The sequence below is a fragment of the Argopecten irradians genome, chromosome 4 (genome assembly GCF_041381155.1).
Source record: "Argopecten irradians isolate NY chromosome 4, Ai_NY, whole genome shotgun sequence".
Classification (NCBI taxonomy): Eukaryota; Metazoa; Mollusca; class Bivalvia; order Pectinida; family Pectinidae; genus Argopecten; species Argopecten irradians.
In genome coordinates, this window is record NC_091137.1 from 12,618,064 (window position 1) to 12,645,829 (window position 27,766).

The 27,766-nt window shown below is 35.4% G+C and overlaps 1 protein-coding gene across 1 annotated transcript in view; it reads left to right on the plus strand.

Annotated features, from left to right (window-relative positions):
• Window positions 1-3,803: 3,803 nt before the first annotated feature.
• Window positions 3,804-27,766, plus strand: part of LOC138320647 (contactin-3-like) — a 32,928-nt gene continuing 8,965 nt past the window's right edge. The window contains exons 1-13 of the mRNA XM_069263777.1: window positions 3,804-3,984; window positions 9,911-9,982; window positions 13,404-13,501; window positions 13,854-13,939; window positions 15,096-15,241; window positions 15,482-15,589; window positions 16,259-16,443; window positions 16,845-16,998; window positions 17,531-17,626; window positions 22,918-23,163; window positions 23,609-23,717; window positions 23,891-24,090; window positions 24,435-24,707. Of these exons, the coding sequence (XP_069119878.1) occupies window positions 9,925-9,982; window positions 13,404-13,501; window positions 13,854-13,939; window positions 15,096-15,241; window positions 15,482-15,589; window positions 16,259-16,443; window positions 16,845-16,998; window positions 17,531-17,626; window positions 22,918-23,163; window positions 23,609-23,717; window positions 23,891-24,090; window positions 24,435-24,707 (1,759 nt within the window). The 5' untranslated portion in view covers window positions 3,804-3,984; window positions 9,911-9,924. The remainder of the gene's footprint in view (window positions 3,985-9,910; window positions 9,983-13,403; window positions 13,502-13,853; window positions 13,940-15,095; window positions 15,242-15,481; window positions 15,590-16,258; window positions 16,444-16,844; window positions 16,999-17,530; window positions 17,627-22,917; window positions 23,164-23,608; window positions 23,718-23,890; window positions 24,091-24,434; window positions 24,708-27,766) is intronic.

The window sequence follows — 27,766 nt, forward strand, 5'->3', positions numbered from 1 at the left end:
GTAAAATCAGCAACGCTAACGTTGTTCATGGAGTCTAAAATTGCCGTTCCTATTTATTTTGCGATGTCGACATTCACCTTAGAGTCTGCAGTATCACCAGTTTTGATATTCCTCAGCTTTTCGTCTTCGATTAATAGATCACTTACAGAAATGAAATTGGTAAGCTTTGATATATCTGCGCAGTCGTGCATTTTCTTTTACATGCCCTCTTCTTTGTGCTGAACACTGGTTCGGAAATGTGGTGTTCAAGCTAATATTAAAAATCCCATAGAAACTGCCCACAGTCCAATTTTCTTGAAACTTTGCATATTGTAAGTACTACTAGTTGTCCCTTTAAAATGACACTTCTTTTTCCTTTTGTGATTTTAAAAAGGCCCAAAGGGCCTGAATTCTTTGTAGTCATTTTCATTAAAACTACCTGCACAAACATGACAAAAAAGGTTAGCATTTGTTAAATATTCTACATTTTTTATTCATAAATCATTTGAGTAGATCGTATACTTTGTATTTAAGTCATTTCTTTTAGATTTTTAACGGAAAATTTTGTTTGAAATAATATTTTTTACGAAAATTTAACACTTTTTGGAAAAAACGAAAACGAAACATTGCTCTTTGTCATCTTATTTCACCCTGTTACTGGTTTTGTCCACAATTTAACCGCCGTTTAAAAATAATCCCATGATATTTCCTGTCTATGTGTAAATCAGGTTCAAAGTTAAAATCCGGGAAAACTGTTTTTGAGTGACTTCAAACAGAGAGTGCATGTAGCAACGGAACACTTCTTTGTTAGTATACCTATTTATACATTTCCAGTTTATGATTCCAGAGTCCGATATAAGTGAAAATCGGTGCACAGTAATAATTTTTGATGCTTAATATCATGGTAACACCTTTCAAAATATTGGTTGCCATGGTAACAAAACGGAGGCCTCTGATTGGCTGAAATTTAAATGATGTCAGAATTAAGTGAAAATTGGTATAAATGTGTTACAAGGTATGCTGAATAACATGGTAACACTTTCAAAAAGATCAGTTGCCATGGAAACAAAATGGAGGCCTCTGATTGGTTGAAATTTAGATATTGTCAGATTTAAGTGAAAATTGGTATATATGGGTTATAAAATATGCTGAATAACATGGAATCCCTTTTTAAACGATTGGTTGCCATGGAAACAAAATGGAGGTCTCTGATTGGTTGAAATTTAGATATTATTAGATATTAGTGAAAATTGGTACATATGGGTTATGGGGTAGGCCGAATGAGATAGTAACAGTTTTAAATACATTGTTGGCATTGTTTCGAAATAAAAGCCGTCTGATTGCTCAAAATTAAGATTGTAGCCTTTGTGGTGCTGGTATTATTTTTAGATTGTACATACTTTATTTAAAATTAAAATGTAACTCTGTTCCCCTCTTCAATCATTTTTAATTCAATTTAAAATAGTTTCTATCTACATAAGAGAGATGGATAATCTTAATTTGTATCTTTTGAGTTTAAGTTGCTGACGAAAATATATTTCTTTCCAATAATTATTTGATTTCTGATATGAAAAGAGAAACTATTTGTTTCACCCAAGAGTATATCTAGTTGTTAGTTTTTTTGTACTGGTGGGGAAGATGCATGAATAGAAATGCAATAATTTTAGAGTACATATGTTAACTAACAAAAAATTCTATCACTAACTGTTGTTTTATTATGGTGTCTATGATAATTTAAAATTTATGGTCAACTAGGGCAAATATTGATTTTTTAGAAAATTCCCCTCGCTACATTTCAGCCTATGAAATGCTGTTTTCCCGGACTTCAATTTTTTTGAAAAAGTATCTGTTATAAGATTATACCTATAGCATGTTTTTAAAATGGTTTAAAAGTGTGGACAAAATCCATAACATGCCAAATATTTCGAGCAAAAACAATATCCTCAATTTTTAACCTGACAAAAATTTGAAGTTTTTTTTTATTCAAAATCAATTTGTCGTAAAAATAATTCGTAAACATCATTATAAATGGATATGAAATAAAGAATGAAGTATCTTTTATTAACAAAAATAATTGAAAAATAAAAATTATGTTCAAAAGATGGACAGAAGGGGTCCCCTTGCCACATACCCAAAGCAAAGTTAGAAAATATCATTTCAGGCCCTTTATGCCTTTTTAAAACATACAAAATAAATAAACAACACATAAAAAGTAGTTATGTACCTAGACCTTTAACACAGCAAAATTTGAAAAAAAATCGGCACGTGGGCGGATTTTGCAACCCCACCTTTATTGATGTTAGCTCCTGCATTGCTAGGTTCATTTCTGCACAGTCTGGCATTGCTAAGATCCATTCAGCCTTCTGACTCTCTGTCATACCTCTGCCTCTTGTTAAACCACCAGACGTTTTGATGCTTCTCAAGAGGATCTATGGCTAAATCTGACTAAAGGCCGCGCCAATACTATCAGATCTTCTGATGACATGGTATCCACGATCTAAGAAAGAATATACTTATGGATGAGTTTCTGGGAGAGCATTCATGTCTTGCAGATATATCCTAACTGCTTTTGCATACAGGTTGTGGTCAGCAGCTGCGAGATATGGGAGCATTTCTTTCAATGATTGTAAATGTAGCTTCCAATTTCCTGTTCTTTCTGCTCTAATGAAATCTCTAAGGATCTGTACCATGTCCATGAATTGGAACCACAGGTTTGACGTTCTGAAGCCTTTGTGTGATATCCTGAACTCGTCAATCTTTGAATTGATATTGACGATGGCGTTACTGGCACATACCTCCTAGATTGACGTCGTACCATTCATAAGAGCATCTAAAAGATTAATGGCCTCTGATAGAGCCTTCTGACTCTGGGGTTGCTGTATTGTTCCTTCCGGCTCGTTGGAGAGAAATTCTGGATTTCTAGGAATGTGTATGTTGTATATCTTTGACAGGATATTAGCAGTCAGTGCATTGTCTGTAAGAAGAAAAAACCTCGGGCCGCTCTAGCGAGGCTTTTCCAGTAATCATGTGGGATACTGCTGTTGGAGCATATACTGTTTCTAAGAGTTCGGACAATCCAGATCCCACCATCAGGTGACCAACGCTTGTATCCAGATCATTCGCTGCCGCCGTTGCATTTGTTTAGACGTTTATGTGTAACCTGTTTAATAGTTTGAAATGGTTAAAAAGCATAAGAGAAATTCCGTTCAACCATTGACATAATCACCAGTGAATCACCATATTGTCGTATGTGTTGAAATTGTGGATAGAATAGCTACGTTTGTCTCCGAGATACCCCTTATTAGAAGAGGTAAGAAGTCAAAGTTTTTGCTTTTTGTTTTTTTACAGCACAAACATTTTATTCCCCAAGCTGAAGAGTGATGTATATACATTTGTGGCATTGCAACAAATATAAATACACATCAGTGTTTTGATAAGAGATGCCAGGGTTGGGGTGCCTTATTGTTCGAGAAGTTGGTGTTGCTTTTAATCCGTTGTGGCCAACTGTGAACAAGCCGATATCATCAGCTAAAGTAAGGTATAAGGGTTTCAGCATGAGGTACATTTAAGTTGGGTTATCCTTAAATGCTCTCATTTTTTTAATATTTCGATCAACCTGACATTTTGTATTTCCCACTCCTATAAATTACCTGACAAGAAAGAAAATAATGTTATCGATAATTAAGACACTTTGATTTCCAACTGTTGAACTATACATATATATGTATATGGTGAATAATGTATGTGTGTGTTATTTACATCCGGCCAATGCCTGATCACGTCCCTATACCACTGCTGTACCTTTGTCTGACTATACAGGTGAACAGCACACCTGTACCGTGTACTCGGATAGCTTTAAGCGGGTCTTACTATTGGGAATAGTTAGCGGTCATTGATGCGTAGCCAGTCTCTGCTATAGTCACTACAGGTGTGTCTTCGACAGCGATATCTCCGTGGATAGTGCCGGATTTTCTCATTCATTGGAATTATTTTCAAAAAATCAAGGTACGTATAACATGATAGAATCCGTTTGGAAAACTCTACGTAAAATTTAGAGGATACCTGTGGCTGGATCTGGCGTGGATTCAAAAGGGATTCACATTATAATGAGGGAATAGGGGGGCTCGTTTACCCGCCTCTTTATTGTATAATTCCGTGGCTTCAGATACAATTTCCCCCACAACACAGCGATATATGTTTATTACCTAGCCTTTCGGGTATAAAATTGGTGACTTCACGTTTATATTTAAAATTTGAAGCCATGATTCACCCCTCGACACACCTATAGTATTGCTATATCCTCTTATTGTACATGTAGCTTTGTCGTGCAGGACTAGAGAATGTCAATATATACAGTCATAATGTACACATACATTTAGTCCATAAATACATATCGATCGAGAATCTGGTACTTTGATACTGTCAACATAGTACTGCATATATAACATTGCTCTGAGGCTAAAACCACTTAAGGAATCTGCTCTTCATTTAATCATTCTACCGATATCAGAATCCCATATTAGGCGTTGAGCAATCTTGAAATAGCAAAGCTTTGAAAATCATATTTTCTAAAGACTAAACGAAATAGACAGTTGCGTTTGTTCATAAGGGCAACAAAAATCATGTAGGTTTGAATTGGAAATTAGCCTCTCTGGGTGGTGTTTCAAGCTGTTGTATAATAAACGCGGAATTCCAAACACGGAACTAATTGCGATTTGCTAAAAACATTGCTTGTTTTGTTACATACGGGTACTTGATTGTTTATCATCCATTTAAAATGAAAATGTTAAAAACGTTAAGGACATAGAACGGGGGTAAGTATCGCAAAACTCTGCTGACATTATGAATGGTTCATTTGAAATCTTTAATGTAAAAAAGCAGTTTCTTTTTTTCAAAATGGCCGATAGAGTTTGTCATAACGTCACGTGTTCATAGTATTGAACTAGGAGTTCAACGTTCGTCAGAACAGCAAAGGTGATTTCGTGTCATTGTTTAAGAAATAGACAACAATATCATGCTAACAGAAGACAATGCTTTCGTATTCTTAGGAAAAATCCTAATTTCGCTTGTAAAGGTGGCATTGAGGATACAGAATCGATTCGAAATTGTACTGATCAATTCTATAAATAGCATCCAGGTACAAACATCATTATAATACAAATGAATGAACACGCTTAGGTAATACACCAAAAGGATTCCTATACCTACCAGGGATATCCGAAAACGTTAGAAAGTTAGATAGTATCTTCACTCTAGCAACATAGTCAACAAAATGGTGTCTATAATTAAATTTACTTGAAAATCACCATAAATTCCTTTGCATCACGAACCTTTTTAAAACCACAGCGACGAAATTTTGTTTTAAACGTATACTAAAAGCTGCGTCTCAACTTCTAGTGATTTTTCGAGGAGATAATATAAGTTATTCTTTTGTTATTTTATGCAGTCTACCATCGATTTTGCTATAAACCTACCTATAATGTAAGCCTGTCTGAAGGCCTAGGTGTTACATAGTGTAATGGTCGTCTATACACACTATCTCTGATATACTTCCAAACGAGGTGTCTTCATTAAAATGTTGGAATTTTAAAGCACCTGTGTCTAGTTTTAATATGATGTTGGTATTTTGCATATATCAACATACAGTAACATTGGTGATGTTTCGAGAAGTATGTCGGAAGGAGTAGTGGATTAGTTTTCTCTTGTGGCATCAAAGGGTTCAGTTTGATTCACAGGGACCTGGCACGAAAATTTTTAACCAACAGTATATATATATATATATATATATATATTATGGACCTGGCACGAAAATTTTTAACTAACAGTATACATATATATATTATAGATACTATTATATATGTATAGTAACTGTTGGTTAAATTTTTTCGTGCCAGGTCCCTGTGGTTTGATTCACTCGGATCAAATACTACATCAAATTGCAGGCCATGGACTTGGCTTTGATTGATTCGATCGCCGAATCAAGAAGAAAATTCAGAATGGAATTTAATCTTTTAGATACTTATACATCTTTATATAATAATGCATTTAGAAATCTTCTTGACAAATCTAAAGTGTATCTCCGGTCCTTTTGCGGTCATTACATGTAGGATCATTATAAGATATGCAATTTAACATTTAAATAACACTATTATACTCTTGAATGAACCTTAAAGGTTATGTAGACTTTGGTTTCGATTAGCGCAACTTTTCCAGGTTGATAGCATTCCGTATTGTCCTCAAGTCAAGTTAATACAGTGAGTACTGAAAACCATTGTACCACCAAGTGTTTCATCCATGTTTCCAATAAAAGATTAGACGTAAAAAACTAGAATACAGAATGAATCATTACAATGTGCTCCCAGAGTGTGCTGTTGATCGCTAGCCTTTGCTGTCAACCATATATTACCTAGAGTGGTGATAAGGAAAGTTGTGTTGAATATTAGCCCACCATCAGAGGCCCAGAGTGTGTACTCAACGTGTTAGCAAGTCCTGTAAACATGGCCGCCCTCACTTTGTCAACACTCGAACGTAATCATCAAAGGTCCTGCAATAAAATCAAGTTTATAACATCATAAATGTAGACAAACTACAATGGTCCTCTGATCTAAAGTACGAATTGTGGTAAAAACATTGACACCGTATCGAAACTCTCACTTTAGGTTATGCATTTTCAGATATTGGTTTGTCTTTTTTCATTTTTCAATGAGAACTGGCTTTTTTCATTTGTTTTAACTAGAAAACAAAATTGTAACAATCATGGAATTAATTCTCAGATTCAGTTAGCAGATATTTCATACAGGTAAATGGTTCATTTGATGCATTTGCAGTCCGTCTTGCTAGCTTCAACACTCACACAATTTTGTACTTGCAAGTTGTTCCAGCTAGCTCTTTGAACGAAACATGACGTAACATTAAAACATCAGGTAACAATGTCGGAAATGCTCCGCGTGAAAGCATATATATACACGTTGGCCTACTTTCGTGACCAACAACGTTACGTCATATTGTTCACACTGTATACCCGGGTTGACTCTTTGACCGCTATATGACCATTACGATCAGCTGTTGGCCAATAGAGAGATTTTCCGCTCTATTAGACTCTTTGCCTTCAACTGGTTTGATCGCTAAGATGATAAGTCGACAATCGATCAAACAAATTGACCACAAAAGGCACACTAGTATATTGGGTTGAATATACTATGTTTACCTGCAATATGTTGTATCTCTGAGATAATTACGGTAATTTGAGGCGATTCCGACAATGAAGCAACACCTACCTAGCTCCAACTCCAGACAATATGAACCAGATGATGCCAATATCAGGTGTGAATCCAGTTTGATAACTTAATTATATATACGACCTGCCATCTGTCCCTCGGACTCCAGAACTTGACCAATGATTGGCACATTTGAAACACTCAGTGTGTAGATGTGAAAACTAGGTGGACAAATGAACTGAGAAACTTAAGTTACAGCATTCTTTTATTCGGACCTATTCCGAATCTCTAATGAACTTTTTTTTTTACGTTTTAGGGGTCTAGCTTACAATTCAATCATGATTTATGCACGGACGTCAACTGATTCCCGTCCCCTTTTGTGAGCGATGTTGAATCTAAATATATCTCATGATGGTTTGGCTGTGTATCAGGAGCACAAACCACGATAGGTGTTAATTAAACTCAATAAGTCTGGTTTTCATAATACATGGAACATCACGAGTCATTTATCTGATCGAACGAAATTACTTTATTTCTCAATAACTTTTAGTAGAGACTTATGTAAGAGTGATTCCGGACCCTTGGCGAACATTGTCGATTTGTCACCATTGTGGTGTAGTAATTTACGAGCAGATGCCAGTGTCGTCGATTGTATTTACATGTATTATGTTTATCGAAAATCCTGTGGTACATTTATCGAGGTTGTTTATGGTATCGACTAATCGTCGCGTCTCGTGGGTTTGCTGCACAAAATCAAGCCAATAATTGTGCAATGTTGACACGTGTTAGAAATCCCGCTAAGTAACTTAACCTCCGTCTGGACTCGAAATCTAACAGATAAATTACATATTGAAATTGCTGGTCGCCTACGTAAACGGTGACATCATCTTCCATTGATTTTGTGTACAACTTCACGAAATAAAGACGCTGTCGCACTTTAACCGATCTAAGATTTATATAGACAAGGTCTGGTATTTTGACGGTTTCAAGGTTTTAGTGGAATATGCTTTAGTTAACTTAGTTTAATAATTCGGATTTGTGAACACCTCAAATCTGTAACATTTCGCTTAAATCTGAAGCAAGCATTGAACACTTGTCAAAATATTCACCAATAAAGTGAAACCATTTACGAAGTTACTGTAGCTTATATAGGTGTAACAGGGATTCCAGTGAGTCGACTCTTTTGGTTTCCCGTTTACCAAAGGGCTGTAGGACAAAACGCTTGACATCAAAATGGACAACGATCAAATGGCATTTTTTGTTAGTTATTGTTTAAAATCAAAATTAGCAATAAATTAATATTTCTAGTATTAACCAGAGATATCTCAAATACGCGCGCCTTAGAATAAATAGGCATACTTCACACACCTATTAACGCATTCAACTTTATATAAAAAAAATTAGTCGTACTTCATATAACACAATAAAACATTCAACAAGGAATTAATTTGTCACTTTATAGACATGTACGCTTTCAGTGGGAATTTGTTTTTTGATACATGTTTATAAAAAATCTCCAGTATAGTTGGACACTATCGGTTTCTCATCTCATTCACACACAGGCAGTTGTCGAGCCGAGTAATAACCGCCGTGTCCAGATATGTAAATGACTAGATATATCTACATAGTACTTACCCATGTACGTCAGGTTACAGCAAAGCATCAACCTGTGTATAAAAGATCCAAAAGATGGGAACCCGGGAAAAGATGATCAAATTTCTACCTTTTTTGTGTTCCATTTTATTCTCCATAATCCGCTAGTTTTAATCGCGAGGTGCAGATATCGCAAGGGTTGATATCAGTTTACTTAAAAAATAAAGACATCATAGATTGTTGAAGTTTTTATAATCGGTATGATATTGGAGCCTGTTTATGTAAATCTGAGAGAAACCTGACAACTTACAATGATCTGGTGTCCAGATACAGCCGATTCACCCTGTCATCAAAACCAAAAGGTTATCAAAACAAACGCTTTTACGGACATCGTGCAACTAGTGCATAAGGATCAGTAATATATATGCTTGTTTGTTTCTTTATCATTACTCAACGCTCTAGTAGTAGCTTAGGTTATTTAAAGGCCGAATTTCTATATTTACGATGTGTTACATGTATGAAGTGCGTGTCAGTCGTTCATGTATCGCTTTTTTGTTTTAAGTTCAAACCATTGCCGATGATAGTTCTATCTCACTGAAGCATACAACATAAAACAAAATTAATAAAATACTTGTTCATAACGCAATAAACGTCAGGCCAGTAGAGTAATATGATAATATTGGATATTCGACTTCGAGAGATTTGTGACATGTATCGCTAAACTCGAACATTGTCGGGGTAGGCATTAAGGCTGACTTTCTCAGACTTTCATCGGATAATTGGTTGCTTTGATCGACGGGATGCTGATATGCACTGCCATTGACATCTTTAAGTATACAAGAGGGTGTATTGAAATGTTCAAATAACGATTTGTTTGTATGAATCCCTAATTAGACTTAACGATATGTATTTCTTTTGTTACATCATTAACGTCTCTGTCATTCAGGTCGAAACAATATTTGAAATGACATCATTAGCCATTCTATCCTCGTGTGTTACAAATCAATAATAATAAAAAAAACTTTCAAAATTTTTTTGTATGTCGTCATTGGCAGAAAATATGACTGGTTGTTGCTAAAGTGATGATCTTTCACACTCCACTGATACTATTTGGTTTTCAGGTTGCCATGACAACATGCTGAGGCTTCTGATCTATACCATATGTACTTACCTGGCCAGCGCCCAGATACGAGGTAAGATATTCTAATTTCTTGTTTGAAACACACGAAATTATTTAAAAGAAGCTAGAGTTAGGCATGTATAGGTAGTATAAAAAGGACTAACGAAACATAGGAATATTTACCGTAGCGTTGTCACACAAAATAGTAGAAATTTACCAGAGCATGGTGTATTCTGTATAGAAAAGTTGCGACTTATCCTCCGGAAAATACGGTATGCTATCTATAATAGGTACGGTATGTCATGATGTAGTCTTTAAAACCGGTAATCACAGGGACACAATTCTGATTGATTTAGCAGAATAATCATGACACAACATTTACTGGAAAATGTGTTAGTCGTTTCGTTCGTTGTAACACACTTACCTTAAATGTATCTATCACTGAGGTCCACGATTTCCTATCCAAAGTTATCAAATAATGATGATATGATGTTATCTATGTTTGTGTCATTAACATGTCCAGCACATCTATAGTAAATGTCTTACTTCTAAAGTTTATATCATAACATGTATTGATATTCCACCCAATGCCATTTGTATATTATGATCTGTATGTTATGATGTCACACCTGTTATTATGATGTCACACCTGTATGTTATGATGTCACACCTATATGTTATGATGTCACACCTGTATGATATGATGTCACAATGTCACACCTGTATGATATGTCACAACTGTATGTTATGATGTCACACCTGTATGTTATGATGTCACACCTAAATGTTATGTTGTCACACCTGTATGTTATGATGTCACACCTATATGTTATGATGTCACACCTTTATGTAATGATGTCACACCTTTATGTTATGATGTCACACCTGTATGATATGATGTCACACCTGTATGTTATGATGTGACACCTGTATGATGATATGATGTCATGCCTATATGTAATGATGTCACACCTGTATGTTATGTTGTCACACCTATATGTAATGATGTCACACCTGTATGTTATGATTTCACACCTTTATGTTATGATGACACACGTGTATGATATATCACACCTGTATGTTATGATGTCACACCTGTATGATACAATGTCGCACCTGTATGTTAAGATGATACACCTGTATAATATGTTGCGCCTGTGTGTTATGATGTCACACCTGTATGTTATGATGTCACACCTATATGTTATGATGTCACACCTGTATGTTATGATGTCACACCTGTATGTTATGATGTCACACCTAAATGTTATGTTGTCACACCTGTATGATATGATGTCACACCTGTATGTTAAGATGACACACCTGTATAATATGTTGCGCCTGTGTGTTATGATGTCACACCTATATGTTATGATGTCACACCTATATGTTATGATGTCACACCTATATGTTATGATGTCACACCTAAATGTTATGTTGTCACACCTGTATGATATGATGTCACACCTGTATGTTAAGATGACACACCTGTATAATATGTTGCGCCTGTGTGTTATGATGTCACACCTATATGTTATGATGTCACACCTATATGTTATGATGTCACATCTGTATGTTATGATGTCACACCTGTATGTTATGATGTCACACCTGTATGTTATGATGTCACACCTGTATGTTATGATGTCACACCTGTATGTTATGATGTCACACCTGTATGTTATGATGTCACACCTGTATGTTATGATGTCACATCTGTATGTTATGATGTCACATCTGTATGTTATGATGTCACACCTGTATGTTATGATGTCACACCTGTATGTTATGATGTCACATCTGTATGTTATGATGTCACACCTATATGTTATGATGTCACACCTGTATGTTATGATGTCACATCTGTATGTTATGATGTCACATATGTATGTTATGATGTCACACCTGTATAATATGATGTCACAATCTCACACCTGTATGATATGTCACATATGTATGTTATGATGTCACACCTGTATGTTATGATGTCACACCTGTATGATATGATGTCAAATCTGTATGTTATATATCACACCTGTATGATATGTTGTCACATCTGTATGTTATGTTGTCACACCTATATGTTATGATGTCACACCTGTATGATATGATGTCACACCTATATGTTATGATGTCACATCTGTATGTTATGATGTCACACCTGTATGTTATGATGTCACACCTGTATGATATGTTGTCACATCTGTATGTTATGTTGTCACACCTGTATGTTATGATGTCACACCTGTATGATACAATGTCACACCTGTATGTTAAGATGACACACCTGTATAATATGTCTATATGTTATGATGTCACACCTGTATGTTATGATGTCACGCCTATATGTTATGATGTCACACCTGTATGATATGATGTCATGCCTATAAGTTATATCACACCTGTATGATATGATGTCACCACCTGTATGATATGATGTCACACCTGTATGATACAATGTCACACCTGTATGTTAAGATGACACACCTGTATAATATGTTGCGCCTATATGTTATGATGTCACATATGTATGTTATGATGTCACACCTGTATGATATGATGTCACACCTGTATGATATGATGTCATGCCTATAAGTTATATCACACCTGTATGTTATGTTGTCACACCTGTATGTTATGATGTCACACCTAAATGTTATGATGTCACACCTGTGTGTTATGATGTCACACCTGTATGATATGATGTCATGCCTATAAGTTTATTATCACACTGTATGTATGATGTCAACTTATGATGTCACACCTGTATGATATGATGTCACACCTGATATGTTATATGTCACACCTGTATGATATGATGTCACACCTTATGTTATGTCACACCTGTATGTTATGATGTCACACTTATGTTATGATGTCACACTATATGTGTATGATATAGTCACACCTGTATGTATGATGTCACACCTATATGTTATGATGTCACACCTATATGTTATGATGTCACACCTATATGTTATGATGTCACACCTGTATGATATGATGTCACACCTGTATGTTATGATGTCACACCTGTATGTTATGATGTCACACCTGTATGATATGATGTCACACCTGTATGTTATGATGTCACACCTGTATGTTATGATGTCACACCTGTATGTTATGATGTCACACCTGTATGTTATGATGTCACACCTGTATGATATGATGTCACACCTGTATGTTATGATTACACCTGTATGTATGATGTCACACGTATGATATGTCACACTGTATGTATGATGTCACACCTGTATTATGATGTCACATCTGTATGATATGATGTCACACCTGTATGATATGATGTCACACCTGTATGATATGTCACATCTGTATGTTATGATGTCACACCTGTATGTTATGATGTCACACCTTGTATGTTATGATGTCACACCTGTATGATATGATGTCACCTGTATGATATGTCACATATGTATGTTATGATGTCACATCTGTATGATATAATGTCACACCTGTTGTTTACTTTGTAGATTGTCCCTTGGGATGGGTGCGAGATGATATCGGCCAGAACTGCTATCAGTTTGTATTTGAGCAGCAGACTTATGAAATAGCCACCAGTTTATGTTCTGTAGGTCCTTTTTGACAGTTATTCATTTCCTCATTCATTCCATTCTACTACCAAATATCATCCATTCTGAATGTTTCAGAATGTGTCTGTAAGATATAAACCCATAGGTGATGATGAATCCAAACAATATATAATGAAATTCATTGGTTAGCTGTAAAATCTAGTTCAGGTATAAGACCACTCAACTTTAAAAAATAGGTCAAATATGAGTTAGTATAGGTCAGATTGTTTTATCCCAGTCACCTGTTTATATAAGTAATTAAGATTTTAATCAACATTTCATTTTTAAAATTAATTCTCAGATATACCTTTATAGTTTTAAGTTTTGAAGAATCTTATTTTCTGGTTACAGGACACTGGAGCCCATCTGATTGCTGTCAATGATATGAATGAGTTTACGTTCATAAATAACTACTTACAGACAAATGATGGTATCAGGTAAACAATCTCAGGATCATTTAGCATGAACAAATAGTGATTATTTCAGCGAATCAAATTTTCAGGCAATTTTTATACAGGTTAGCACAATGACTGTAATGGCTATATAAACAATGTACAGAAAATACAATATGTGCAATCATATTTCTTGCTGTAACTCAACAGATTTTAGTGGTTGTTTTATTTTCATGCTGATCAAATAAAGTTTAATGTGCCATAATTCAATGCATAACCAAGGGAACTCTAAGCCTTTTATCAGGGATACTTACAATAAGCTGTATATGTATACGGATACATATTGAAAGGGGAGCGACAATTACACATAACGCATTCCATATTTTCTATTTTGCATCTATTTTATTCATATGTGATATACACATTGTAATTCCCTCTTCTTCTGATTTCATAATATTAATCAAACATTGTAAAATGAATCAAACTATAATTTTAACCATATAATCCTACCTGTTACCCAGGTATCACACAGAACACACTGTGACACAGGTAAAATATACACGGCAGTCACACAACGATCGTGCATATTCAATTGAGCTGGTATATTGACACGCTAAAGAGTATTGTACTTCTAGCATGCAAATTACAATAATATGAGATTATTTTAAATTCTGTATTCAAAACATGAAAATAGAAAATATGAAGTATTTTAAGAATAATGTTTGCTCCCCTTCCAATACATACATATCCGTATACGTATACCGCTTACTGTAAGTATCCGTAAGTGATATCTAGGAGTAAAATGTGCTTAGACCAACCCTAGTGCCTATGGGAAATTTACATAACTGGAAACCACATACAATTCTAATATTACCGCAATGTTTGATCTACAACATTATGTGATCAAAATGAACCTTGTCAAATTATGGAACTGGTGAGTTGATAAAAACCATAATTTTCCATCTTTTTTTTAATGTAAGAGTTATCCAAAGCATTGATTGTAATGGTATTACTTCATGAGCAAAACTCACATCGCTTTTACTGAAAAAATGTAATGTCACAATATATATATATCTATCCTCAAGGGCAGATAAGGATATGTTATAACCCAATAAGGGTTAGCAGGTTGCCTGTTCCATCGTACAACAATGCAAATACAGAGCAGGGCACTACTGCAGCTTTGAATTGTTTTTGTGTGTAGGAGCCAATGGCTAACTAGTGGTGAACAGGACCTCACCTCGCCGCGGCTTTTCCGATGGATGGGCGACTCCACTGACCTTGACACTAGTCTTCAGCCTGTTCTCGCATCTGTGGGATCTGGAAAGGTTCTTGTTTTTTACTTTGTGGGTAAGTGTCAGCACACTTTACTTTTATTGGTAGGCTGTAAACTGATGTGTTTCATTCTCACATGGTCGTGTCATCTCTCTGATTTATACAAGTAAAAGTAATTAAAGCTTCACTAGTTATGTTCTCCTATGTATGTTATGTGTTTTTGATTAACATGGTGACAACTGATGATTGATTGAAATCACTGATTGACTATATTCGGGGTACACTGAAGTTATCATTTCTTTCCTTAACTTAAAGGTGTGGAGTTCAAACTTGGACTGGCAAAAGTCAGTGACAAACTCAACTACATCTGTGAAATTAGTCTGGATCAGGCATATATGGTTCTCAATAAAGATCGTGATTTCCGTAAGTATACAAACAAAACCAATGTCATTCATGGTATGGTAAAGTCCAATATTGTTGTTAATATTCATTGTTAATGTATTTGTTCATTTTCCTAAAAAACTTCATTTATGGTGTCACCAATGTGAAGGATATTGACATTTGTCATCAGTAGGAAAATACAGTAAAACAGTGAACACACTAACAACCAATCCATGGTTAAATGTATGCATTCCCCATCGTGGTTCTTTTATAAGATATCTGTAATATGTGTATAATGAACTATGCTTAACAAAGTGATTTGGTTGGTCCCCAGAGGTTTGTTATAGCTGTTTTACTGTACAACAAAGCCAATTCTTATCAACTTGTAAAATGTATGGCTCTGTTACAAAACGTTATGATTGATGGATTTTGTATGGATTTATCTGGTGGTTATGGTTATGGCTGAGAGGGGCAGTTATTTAAGGGTATGCTGGTTTATGTTGGCAAAGCTTACCAGGGAGTTTGAGTTAGTTATTGGTATATTTGAGTAAATAAAGCAATGATAGAAGATTGATTTATAGGTGGGACTAGACAATCATTGTTTGAAGTCAATGGTTATTTACAGAAAGATACAGTTTGATATAAATATAATATTACTTACTGAGTATAGTTTTTACAGTGATGTTACTTACCATGTGTTTCTTTTGTCAGGATTTGGGACGTACGTCACAAATGAGGTGGACATGATGTACGGACCACAGTTTACAAAGATGCCAGAAGACGTGATTATGATTCCGTCCTCCAAACAGGCGTACGTGGAGTGTCGTGCCCTGGCCAATCCCGCCCCTGTCTACCGCTGGTACCGCGGTGATGATGAAGCCAACATTAATGAAGAGGTTTTTAACTCATTAGTCCATTGTTTTTTTCCTTCACAAGAATAACAATTCTGATGTTGTTTATTGTCTCGACATGATTTGACATGGCTCTCTTGTATCTAGTAGCCAGTATGGTATCTTGTATCCTGTATCCAACCTCTATACAGTACCAGATATGTATTATAACACAATAAGGTTTTGAAAACAATCGGCGTATCGCCAGCTGTCAATCATACCGCATGTGACTTTGTATTTTGTATTGTGTGTGCTACGATGCTTGCTCCGACATTGAATAGAAATACGTGCGTTTGTGAGCACGAGGCGTGGCTATATTACACCTGGCGATCGGTCAATTACTTCAGTTCATGAGAGGAAAAAAAATAAAACGAAAAAATATAGAATGTCATGATTTTTTCCCCCAGGTAACTCCCACCACCAATCTACGTTACACGCTGACCAATGGTAAACTGACCATTCAGATGCCTACTGAGGAGGAGGACGCTGGCTACTACAGATGCGAGGTGGAAAACATGTACGGCAAGATCATCAGTGACCCTATACAACTGTCATTTGGCTGTAAGTAAGCTATACAACTGTCATTTGGCTGTTAGTAAGCTATACAACTGTCATTTTGCTGTAAGTAAGCTATACAACTGTCATTTGGCTGTTAGTAAGCTATACAACTGTCATTTTGCTGTAAGTAGGCTCTACAACTGTCATTTGGCTGTGAGTAAGCAATGCAACTGTCATTTGGCTGTGAGTAAGCTCTACAACTGTCATAAAGTCATTTGGCTGAAGTAATCTATACAATGTCATTTGGCTGTAAGTAAGTTATACAAATGTCATTTGGCTGTTAGTAAGTTATACAACTGTCATTTGGCTGTGAGTAAGCTATACAACTGTCATTTGGCTGTGAGTAAGCTATACAACTGTCATTTGGCTGTGAATAAGTTATACAATTGCTATTTGGCTGTTAGTTAGCACATTGGTGAGCAAGAATAATGAAATAACCAATTTTAAGTACTATTCACTGTTGTTTTATTTCCTAGTCAGCTTGATTTCGTAGTTGAGGCTTTTGATTTTGATTTGTCACCTAATTGTGTTACAGTTCTGGCAGAATTCTCAAATGTCCAGGATGCCCCTGTACCAGCACAGGCTTATGATGGAGCTGTAGTGTCCTGTAGTAACATCAATTATAAACCAGGTAAATGTGTCTGATGTTATACAGCAGGTAAATGTGTCTGATGTTATAAACCAGGTGAATGTGCCTGATGTTATAAACCAGGTAAATGTGTCTGCAGTTATAAACCAGGTAAATGTGTCTGATGTTATACAGCAGGTAAATGTGTCTGATGTTATACAGCAGGTAAATGTGTCTGATGTTATAAACCAGGTGAATGTGCCTGATGTGATAAACCAGGTAAATGTGTCTGATGTTATAAACCAGGTAAATGTGTCTGATGTGATAAACCAGGTAAATGTGTCTGATGTTATAAACCAGGTAAATGTGTCTGATGTTATAAACCAGGTAAATGTGTCTGATGTTATAAACCAGGTAAATGTGTCTGATGTTATAAACCAGGTAAATGTGTCTGATGTTATAAACCAGGTAAATGTTTCTGATGTTATAAACCAGGTAAATGTGTCTGATGTTATAAACCAGGTAAATGTTTCTGATGTTATAAACCAGGTAAATGTGTCTGATGTTATAAACCAGGTAAATGTGTCTGATGTTATAAACCAGGTAAATGTGTCTGATGTTATAAACCAGGTAAATGTTTCTGATGTTATAAACCAGGTAAATGTGTCTGATGTTATAAACCAGGTAAATGTGTCTGATGTTATAAACCAGGTAAATGTGTCTGATGTTATAAACCAGGTAAATGTGTCTGATGTTATAAACCAGGTAAATGTGTCTGATGTTATAAACCAGGTAAATGTGTCTGATGTTATAAACCAGGTAAATGGTGTCTGATGTTATAAACCAGGTAAATGTGTCTGATGTTATAAACAGGTAAATGTGTCTGATGTTATAAACCAGGTAAATGTGTCTGATGTTATACAGCAGGTAAATGTGTCTGATGTGATAAACCAGGTAAATGTGTCTGATGTTATAAACCAGGTAAATGTGTCTGATGTGATAAACCAGGTAAATGTGTCTGATGTTATAAACCAGGTAAATGTGTCTGATGTATAAAGGTAAATGTTCTGATGTAAACAGGTAAATGTGTCTGATGTTATAAACCAGGTAAATGTGTCTGATGTTATAAACCAGGTAAATGTGTCTGATGTTATAAACCAGGTAAATGTTTCTGATGTTATAAACCAGGTAAATGTGTCTGATGTTATAAACCAGGTAAATGTGTCTGATGTTATAAACCAGGTAAATGTTTCTGATGTTATAAACCAGGTAAATGTGTCTGATGTTATAAACCAGGTAAACGTGTCTGATGTTATAAACCAGGTAAATGTGTCTGATGTTATAAATCAGGTAAATGTTTCTGATGTGATAAACCAGGTAAATGTGTCTGATGTTATAAACCAGGTAAATGTTCGATGTTATAAACAGTAAATGTGTCTGATGTATAAACCAGGTAAATGTGTGTCTGATGTTATAAACCAGGTAAATGTTTCTGATGTTATAAACCAGGTAAATGTGTTCTGATGTATATAAACCAGGTAAATGTTTCTGATGTTATAAACCAGGTAAATGTTTCTGATGTGATAAACCAGGTAAATGTGTCTGATGTTATAAACCAGGTAAATGTTTTTCTGATGATGTTATAAACCAGGTAATGTTCTGATGTATAAACCAGGTAAATGTGTCTGATGTTATAAACCAGGTAAATGTGTCTGATGTTATAAACCAGGTAAATGTGTCTGATGTTATAAACCAGGTAATGTGTCTGATGTTATAAACCAGGTAATGTGTCTGATGTTATAAAACCAGGTAAATGTGTCTGATGTTATAAATCAGGTAAATGTTTCTGATGTGATAAACCAGGTAAATGTGTCTGATGTTATAAACCAGGTAAATGTGTCTGATGTTATATTAAACCAGGTAAATGTTTCTGATGTGATAAATCAGGTAAATGTTTCTGATGTTGATAAACCAGGTAAATGTGTCTGATGTTATAAATCAGGTAAATGTTTCTGATGTGATAAACCAGGTAAATGTGTCTGATGTTATAAACCAGGTAAATGTTTCTGATGTGATAAACCAGGTAAATGTGTCTGATGTTATAAACCAGGTAAATGTTTCTGATGTGATAAACCAGGTAAATGTTTCTGATGTTATAAACCAGGTAAATGTGTCTGATGTGATAAACCAGGTAAATGTGTTTCTGATGTTATAAACCAGGTAAATGTTGTCTGATGTTATAAACCAGGTAAATGTGTCTGATGTTATAAACCAGGTAAATGTGTCTGATGTATAAACCAGGTAAATGTTCTGATGTGATAAACCAGGTAAATGTGTCTGATGTTATAAACCAGGTAAATGTTTCTGATGTTATAAACCAGGTAAATGTTCTGATGTATAAACCAGGTAAATGTGTCTGATGTTATAAACCAGGTAAATGTTTCTGATGTTATAAACCAGGTAAATGTTTCTGATGTGATAAACCAGGTAAATGTGTCTGATGTTATAAACCAGGTAAATGTGTCTGATGTTATAAACCAGGTAAATGTGTTCTGATGTTATAAACCAGGTAAATGTGTCTGATGTTATAAACCAGGTAAATGTTTCTGATGTTATAAACCAGGTAAATGTTTCTGATGTATAAACCAGGTAAATGTGTCTGATGTTATAAACCAGGTAAATGTGTCTGATGTTATAAACCAGGTAAATGTTTCTGATGTTATAAACCAGGTAAATGTGTCTGATGTTATAAACCAGGTAAATGTGTCTGATGTTATAAACCAGGTAAATGTGTCTGATGTTATAAACCAGGTAAATGTGTCTGATGTTATAAACCAGGTAAATGTTTCTGATGTTATAAACCAGGTAAATGTGTCTGATGTTATAAACCAGGTAAATGTGTCTGATGTTATAAACCAGGTAAATGTGTCTGATGTTATAAACCAGGTAAATGTGTCTGATGTTATAAACCAGGTAAATGTTTCTGATGTTATAAATCAGGTAAATGTTTCTGATGTGATAAACCAGGTAAATGTGTCTGATGTTATAAACCAGGTAAATGTTTCTGATGTTATAAACCAGGTAAATGTGTCTGATGTTATAAACCAGGTAAATGTTTCTGATGTTATAAACCAGGTAAATGTGTCTGATGTTATAAACCAGGTAAATGTGTCTGATGTTATAAACCAGGTAAATGTGTCTGATGTTATAAACCAGGTAAATGTTTCTGATGTTATAAACCAGGTAAATGTTTCTGATGTTATAAACCAGGTAAATGTGTCTGATGTTATAAACCAGGTAAATGTGTCTGATGTTATAAACCAGGTAAATGTGTCTGATGTTATAAACCAGGTAAATGTGTCTGATGTTATAAACCAGGTAAATGTTTCTGATGTTATAAACCAGGTAAATGTTTCTGATGTTATAAACCAGGTAAATGTTTCTGATGTTATAAACCAGGTAAATGTGTCTGATGTTATAAACCAGGTAAATGTGTCTGATGTTATAAACCAGGTAAATGTTTCTGATGTTATAAACCAGGTAAATGTGTCTGATGTGATAAACCAGGTAAATGTGTCTGATGTTATAAACCAGGTAAATGTTTCTGATGTTATAAACCAGGTAAATGTTTCTGATGTTATAAACCAGGTAAATGTGTCTGATGTTATAAACCAGGTAAATGTTTCTGATGTTATAAACCAGGTAAATGTGTCTGATGTTATAAACCAGGTAAATGTTTCTGATGTTATAAACCAGGTAAATGTTTCTGATGTTATAAACCAGGTAAATGTTTCTGATGTTATAAACCAGGTAAATGTTCTGATGTTATAAACCAGGTAAATGTGTTATGTTATAAACCAGGTAAATGTGTCTGATGTTATAAACCAGGTAAATGTGTCTGATGTTATAAACCAGGTAAATGTGTCTGATGTTATAAACCAGGTAAATGTGTCTGATGTTATAAACCAGGTAAATGTTTCTGATGTTATAAACCAGGTAAATGTTTCTGATGTTATAAACCAGGTAAATGTTTCTGATGTTATAAACCAGGTAAATGTGTCTGATGTTATAAACCAGGTGAATGTGTCTGATGTTATAAATCAGGTAAATGTTTCTGATGTGATAAACCAGGTAAATGTGTCTGATGTTATAAACCAGGTAAATGTGTCTGATGTTATAAACCAGGTAAATGTGTCTGATGTTATAAACCAGGTAAATGTGTCTGATGTTATAAATCAGGTAAATGTTTCTGATGTGATAAACCAGGTGAATGTGTCTGATGTTATAAACCAGGTAAATGTTTCTGATGTGATAAACCAGGTAAATGTGTCTGATGTTATAAACCAGGTAAATGTTGTCTGATGTTATAAACCAGGTAAATGTGTCTGATGTTATAAACCAGGTAAATGTGTCTGATGTTATAAACCAGGTAAATGTGTCTGATGTTATAAACCAGGTAAATGTGTCTGATGTTATAAACCAGGTAAATGTTTCTGATGTTATAAACCAGGTAAATGTGTCTGATGTTATAAACCAGGTAAATGTGTCTGATGTTATAAACCAGGTAAATGTGTCTGATGTTATAAATCAGGTAAATGTTTCTGATGTGATAAACCAGGTAAATGTGTCTGATGTTATAAATCAGGTAAATGTTTCTGATGTGATAAACCAGGTAAATGTGTCTGATGTTATAAACCAGGTAAATGTTTCTGATGTTATAAACCAGGTAAATGTGTCTGATGTTATAAACCAGGTAAATGTGTCTGATGTTATAAACCAGGTAAATGTGTCTGATGTTATAAACCAGGTAAATGTGTCTGATGTTATAAACCAGGTAAATGTGTCTGATGTTATAAACCAGGTAAATGTGTCTGATGTTATAAACCAGGTAAATGTGTCTGATGTTATAAACCAGGTAAATGTGTCTGATGTTATAAACCAGGTAAATGTGTCTGATGTTATAAACCAGGTAAATGTGTCTGATGTTATAAACCAGGTAAATGTGTCTGATGTTATAAACCAGGTAAATGTGTCTGATGTTATAAACCAGGTAAATGTTTCTGATGTTATAAAAATAGTTAAATGTGTCTGATGTTATAAACCAGGTAAATGTGTCTGATGTTATAAACCAGGTAAATGTGTCTGATGTTATAAACCAGGTAAATGTTTCTGATGTGATATACATGTATACCAAGTAATATGTCTCAGATATTGTTTTAAACATTGTCATTGTCTCTAGTGATACAATTTGTGAAATGAGGAACATTGTATGAACCAGCAGAATTTGGATATAAAATCTCTGATGTCTGATTAGGGAAAAGTGTCTTGATGTTCTGTTTGATGTGTTACTCTAGATGTGGTGTATAACTGGATGAGGCAGAGTTATAGTGGATCTGGGTTCGAGTACATCTACACCGAACTTATGCCCTACATGTTCTTGTCAGCCAATGGCAAGCTGTACTTTACCGAGGTTACGCGGGTAGACCAGGGAGACTACTACTGTCAGGTTACTTTGTCAGGATTATCCTCAACTGTCGTTGGATCTCGTCAACCGCCCAGCAAGACTAGTCTACCCATATTTCTCAGTGTGTCCGACTCAGGTACGCATTCAAATTAATGGTAACATAGTTATACTTCAGCAATCAAATAGGGCATAATCAATTTTGAACAATGATGAATTGACCGATCACCAGACATTATATAGCCATGCTTCAAGCTCACACACCTATGTGTACCATTTCACTATCAGAGCAAATGTCGGAGCATAGACAATGCTAAGTACAAAGTGACGTGTGGTTCCCAGGCATTTTGATAGACAGCTAGTGTACAGTCAGTTTGTGTATGTTTTATGGCATAATCTCTGTTGCAAAAAGTGCTGAAATGTTATTACTGTTAGAATAAGTACAGGTTACATTCTGTGTTTTTATAGTATAGAGTTATCTTTCATCGAAAACTTTCAAAGCAATGGCAGCTTGTTGAGATAGAATTGATCAGATAAGCCTATCTGTGATGAAATTCAGAGATTCTGGATTGTTGTGTTTGTAGCTGCCAGAGCAGATTGGGGTCCCGATATCCACAACGACTTTATTGCAGTCTTCCCTAAACCTCCGATGAGAGGAGAGGAGCTACGACTCGAGTGTTTTGCCTATGGATCGTAAGTACCTAGTGTAGGTCAATGGTAATGTTTAAAATGATGAAAATCAGGTTTCATAGCCACTCGACCTTTTTTTGTGAGTTTTCGGTAGTTTTTTTTTTTTTTTCTTCGATTTGAAACTTGAATTATTATTCTATTTAATGAGAATATTCTCTATCCTTTTTGTCTTCTAGAGCTAAGAACTATAAGAATTCCTGGACTTATTCGTGGAGTCGCGCCGGTAAACCACTGCCTGACAGAACAAAGCTTAGCGACCTTAACCGTGTGCTGACCATTGACAACATCCAGCGTGAGGACGAAGGCACCTACACCTGTTTGGTCAGCCGTGGTAACGCTGCCAGTGACTCCAAATCGGTCACTATTACCTTAGAAGGTCAGTCAGCACAAATTTAATGTAGACTGGTTAAATAAGAGCCATTTTCATGTGTTCATGATTTATATAGATTTTCATTTTATTATTTCATATGACGTAAATGTACTAGTATTCATTCTGGAATAGCAAAATACAAAAGCAAAAACAAAAAAATAATTATTGAAATATCTTGAAATTTACCTGCATCCTTTTCTTTTCTCAAACATTTCATTTTATAACATTGTATCTTCTTTTTATCAAAGCATTGCCACTGATATTGCAGATTAAGCTCTGCATTCCTTAATTAATAGATGTGAATATATTGCAGTTTTTCCAATGATATACATATGACCTTATGTTTACAGCGCGACCATATTTTCTGGTACCACTTCGTCCCCAGCACATTGACGAAGGTGCTCACCTGACCTGGCGTTGTCAGGCCGGAGGTCAGCCTAAACCGTACTATACCTGGTATCATAATGGAGTGGAGATTTCAACATCTACACCTGAAATTACCGTCAGTAAAAATGTCCTGACCATCACAAACGCCAACGCAGACACCCACAATGGGATGTACCAGTGTTCTGCCACTAACATTCATGGAACCACCTTCAGTGAGGCTCAGCTCCGAGTCTATTGTAAGTAAATAAGGGGGACATAATGTTAAATACATTCTTTGTCACTCAGCTAATGGAGTGTGTCTGCATAGCTTGATACAGTCTTTATCACTCAGCTAATGGAGTGTGTCTGCATAGCTTAATACAGTCTTTGTCACTCAGCTAATGGAGTGTGTCTGCATAGCTTAATATAGTCTTTGTCACTCAGCTAATGGAGTGTGTCTGCATAGCTTAATACAGTCTTTGTCACTCAGCTAATGGAGTGTGTCTGCATAGCTTGATACAGTCTTTATCACTCAGCTAATGGAGTGTGTCTGCATAGCTTAATACAGTCTTTGTCACTCAGCTAATGGAGTGTGTCTGCATAGCTTAATACAGTCTTTATCACTCAGCTAATGGAGTGTGTCTGCATAGCTTAATACAGTCTTTGTCACTCAGCTAATTGAGTGTGTCTGCATAGCTTAATACAGTCTTTGTCACTTAGCTAATGGAGTGTGTCTGCATAGCTTAATACAGTCTTTGTAACTCAGCTATTGGAGTATGTCCAAATAGCTTAATACTGTCTTTGTCACTCAGCTAATGGAGTGTGTCTAAATAGCTTAATACAGTCTTTGTCACTCAGCAAATGAGTGTGGCTAAATAGCTTAATACAGTCTTTGTCACTCAGCTAATTGAGTGTGTCTAAATAGCATAATACAGTCTTTGTCACTCAGATAATGGAGTGTGTCTAAATAGCTTAATACAGTCTTTATCACTCAGCTAATGGAGTGTGTCAAAATAGCTTAATACAGTCCTTGTCACTCAGCTAATGGAGTATGTCTAAATAGATTAATACAATCTTTGTCACTCAGCTAATGGAGGGTGTCAAAATAGCTTAATACAGTCCTTGTCACTCAGCTAATGGAGTATGTCTAAATAGCTTAATACAATCTTTGTCACTCATCTAATGGAGTATGTCTAAATAGCTTAATACAGTCCTTGTCACTCAGCTAATGGAGTGTGTCTAAATAGCTTAATACAATCTTTGTCACTCAGCTAATGGAGTGTGTCTGCATAGCTTAATACAGTCTTTATCACTCAGCTAATGGAGTGTGTCTGCATAGCTTAATACAGTCTTTATCACTCAGCTAATGGAGTGTGTCTGCATAGCTTAATACAGTCTTTGTCACTCAGCTAATGGAGTGTGTCTAAATAGCTTAATACAGTCTTTGTCACTCAGCTAATGGAGTGTGTCTGCATAGCTTATTATAGTCTTTGTCACTCAGCTAATGGAGTGTGTCTAAATAGCTTAATACAGTCTTTGTCACTCAGCTAATGGAGTGTGTCTAAATAGCTTAATACAGTCTTTGTCACTCAGCTAATGGAGTGTGTCTAAATAGCTTAATACAGTCTTTGTCACTCAGCTAATGGAGTGTGTCTAAATAGCTTAATACAGTCTTTGTCACTCAGCTAATGGAGTGTGTCTAAATAGCTTAATACAGTCTTTGTCACTCAGCTAACGGAGTGTGTCTAAATAGCTTAATACAGTCTTTGTCACTCAGCTAATGGAGTGTGTCTAAATAGCTTAATACAGTCTTTGTCACTCAGCTAATGGAGTGTGTCTAAATAGCTTAATACAGTCTTTGTTACTCAGCTAACGGAGTGTGTCTAAATAGCTTAATACAGTCTTTGTCACTCAGCTAATGGAGTGTGTCTAAATAGCTTAATACAGTCTTTGTCACTCAGCTAATGGAGTGTGTCTAAATAGCTTAATACAGTCTTTGTCACTCAGCTAATGGAGTGTGTCTAAATAGCTTAATACAGTCTTTGTCACTCAGCTAATGGAGTGTGTCTAAATAGCTTAATACAGTCTTTGTCACTCAGCTAATGGAGTGTGTCTAAATAGCTTAATACAGTCTTTGTCACTCAGCTAATGGAGTGTGTCTAAATAGCTTAATACAGTCTTTGTCACTCAGCTAATGGAGTGTGTCTAAATAGCTTAATACAGTCTTTGTCACTCAGCTAATGGAGTGTGTCTAAATAGCTTAATACAGTCTTTGTCACTCAGCTAATGGAGTGTGTCTGCATAGCTTAATACAGTCTTTGTCACTCAGCTAATGGAGTGTCTAAATAGCTTAATACAGTCTTTGTCACTCAGATAATGGAGTGTGTCTAAATAGCTTAATACAGTCTTTGTCACTCAGCTAATGGAGTGTGTCTAAATAGCTTAATACAGTCTTTGTCACTCAGCTAATGGAGTGTGTCTAAATAGCTTAATACAGTCTTTGTCACTCAGCTAATGGAGTGTGTCTAAATAGCTTAATACAGTCTTTGTCACTCAGCTAATGGAGTGTGTCTAAATAGCTTAATACAGTCTTTGTCACTCAGCTAATGGAGTGTGTCTAAATAGCTTAATACAGTCTTTGTCACTCAGCTAATGGAGTGTGTCTAAATAGCTTAATACAGTCTTTGTCACTCAGCTAATGGAGTGTCTAAATAGCTTAATACAGTCTTTGTCACTCAGATAATGGAGTGTGTCTAAATAGCTTAATAAAGTCTTTGTCACTCAGCTATTGGAGTGTGTCTAAATAGCTTAATACAGTCTTTGTCACTCAGCTAATGGAGTGTGTCTAAATAGCTTAATACAGTCTTTGTCACTCAGCTTAGGAGTGTGTCTAAATAGCTTAATACAGTCTTTGTCACTCAGCTAATGGAGTGTGTCTAAATAGCTTAATACAGTCTTTGTCACTCAGCTAATGGAGTGTGTCTAAATAGCTTAATACAGTCTTTGTCACTCAGCTAATGGAGTGTGTCTAAATAGCTTAATACAGTCTTTGTCACTCAGCTAATGGAGTGTGTCTAAATAGCTTAATACAGTCTTTTCACTCAGATAATGGAGTGTGTCTAAATAGCTTAATACAGTCTTTGTCACTCAGCTAATGGAGTGTGTCTAAATAGCTTAATACAGTCTTTGTCACTCAGCTAATGGAGTGTGTCTAAATAGCTTAATACAGTCTTTGTCACTCAGCTAATGGAGTGTGTCTAAATAGCTTAATACAGTCTTTGTCACTCAGCTAATGGAGTGTGTCTAAATAGCTTAA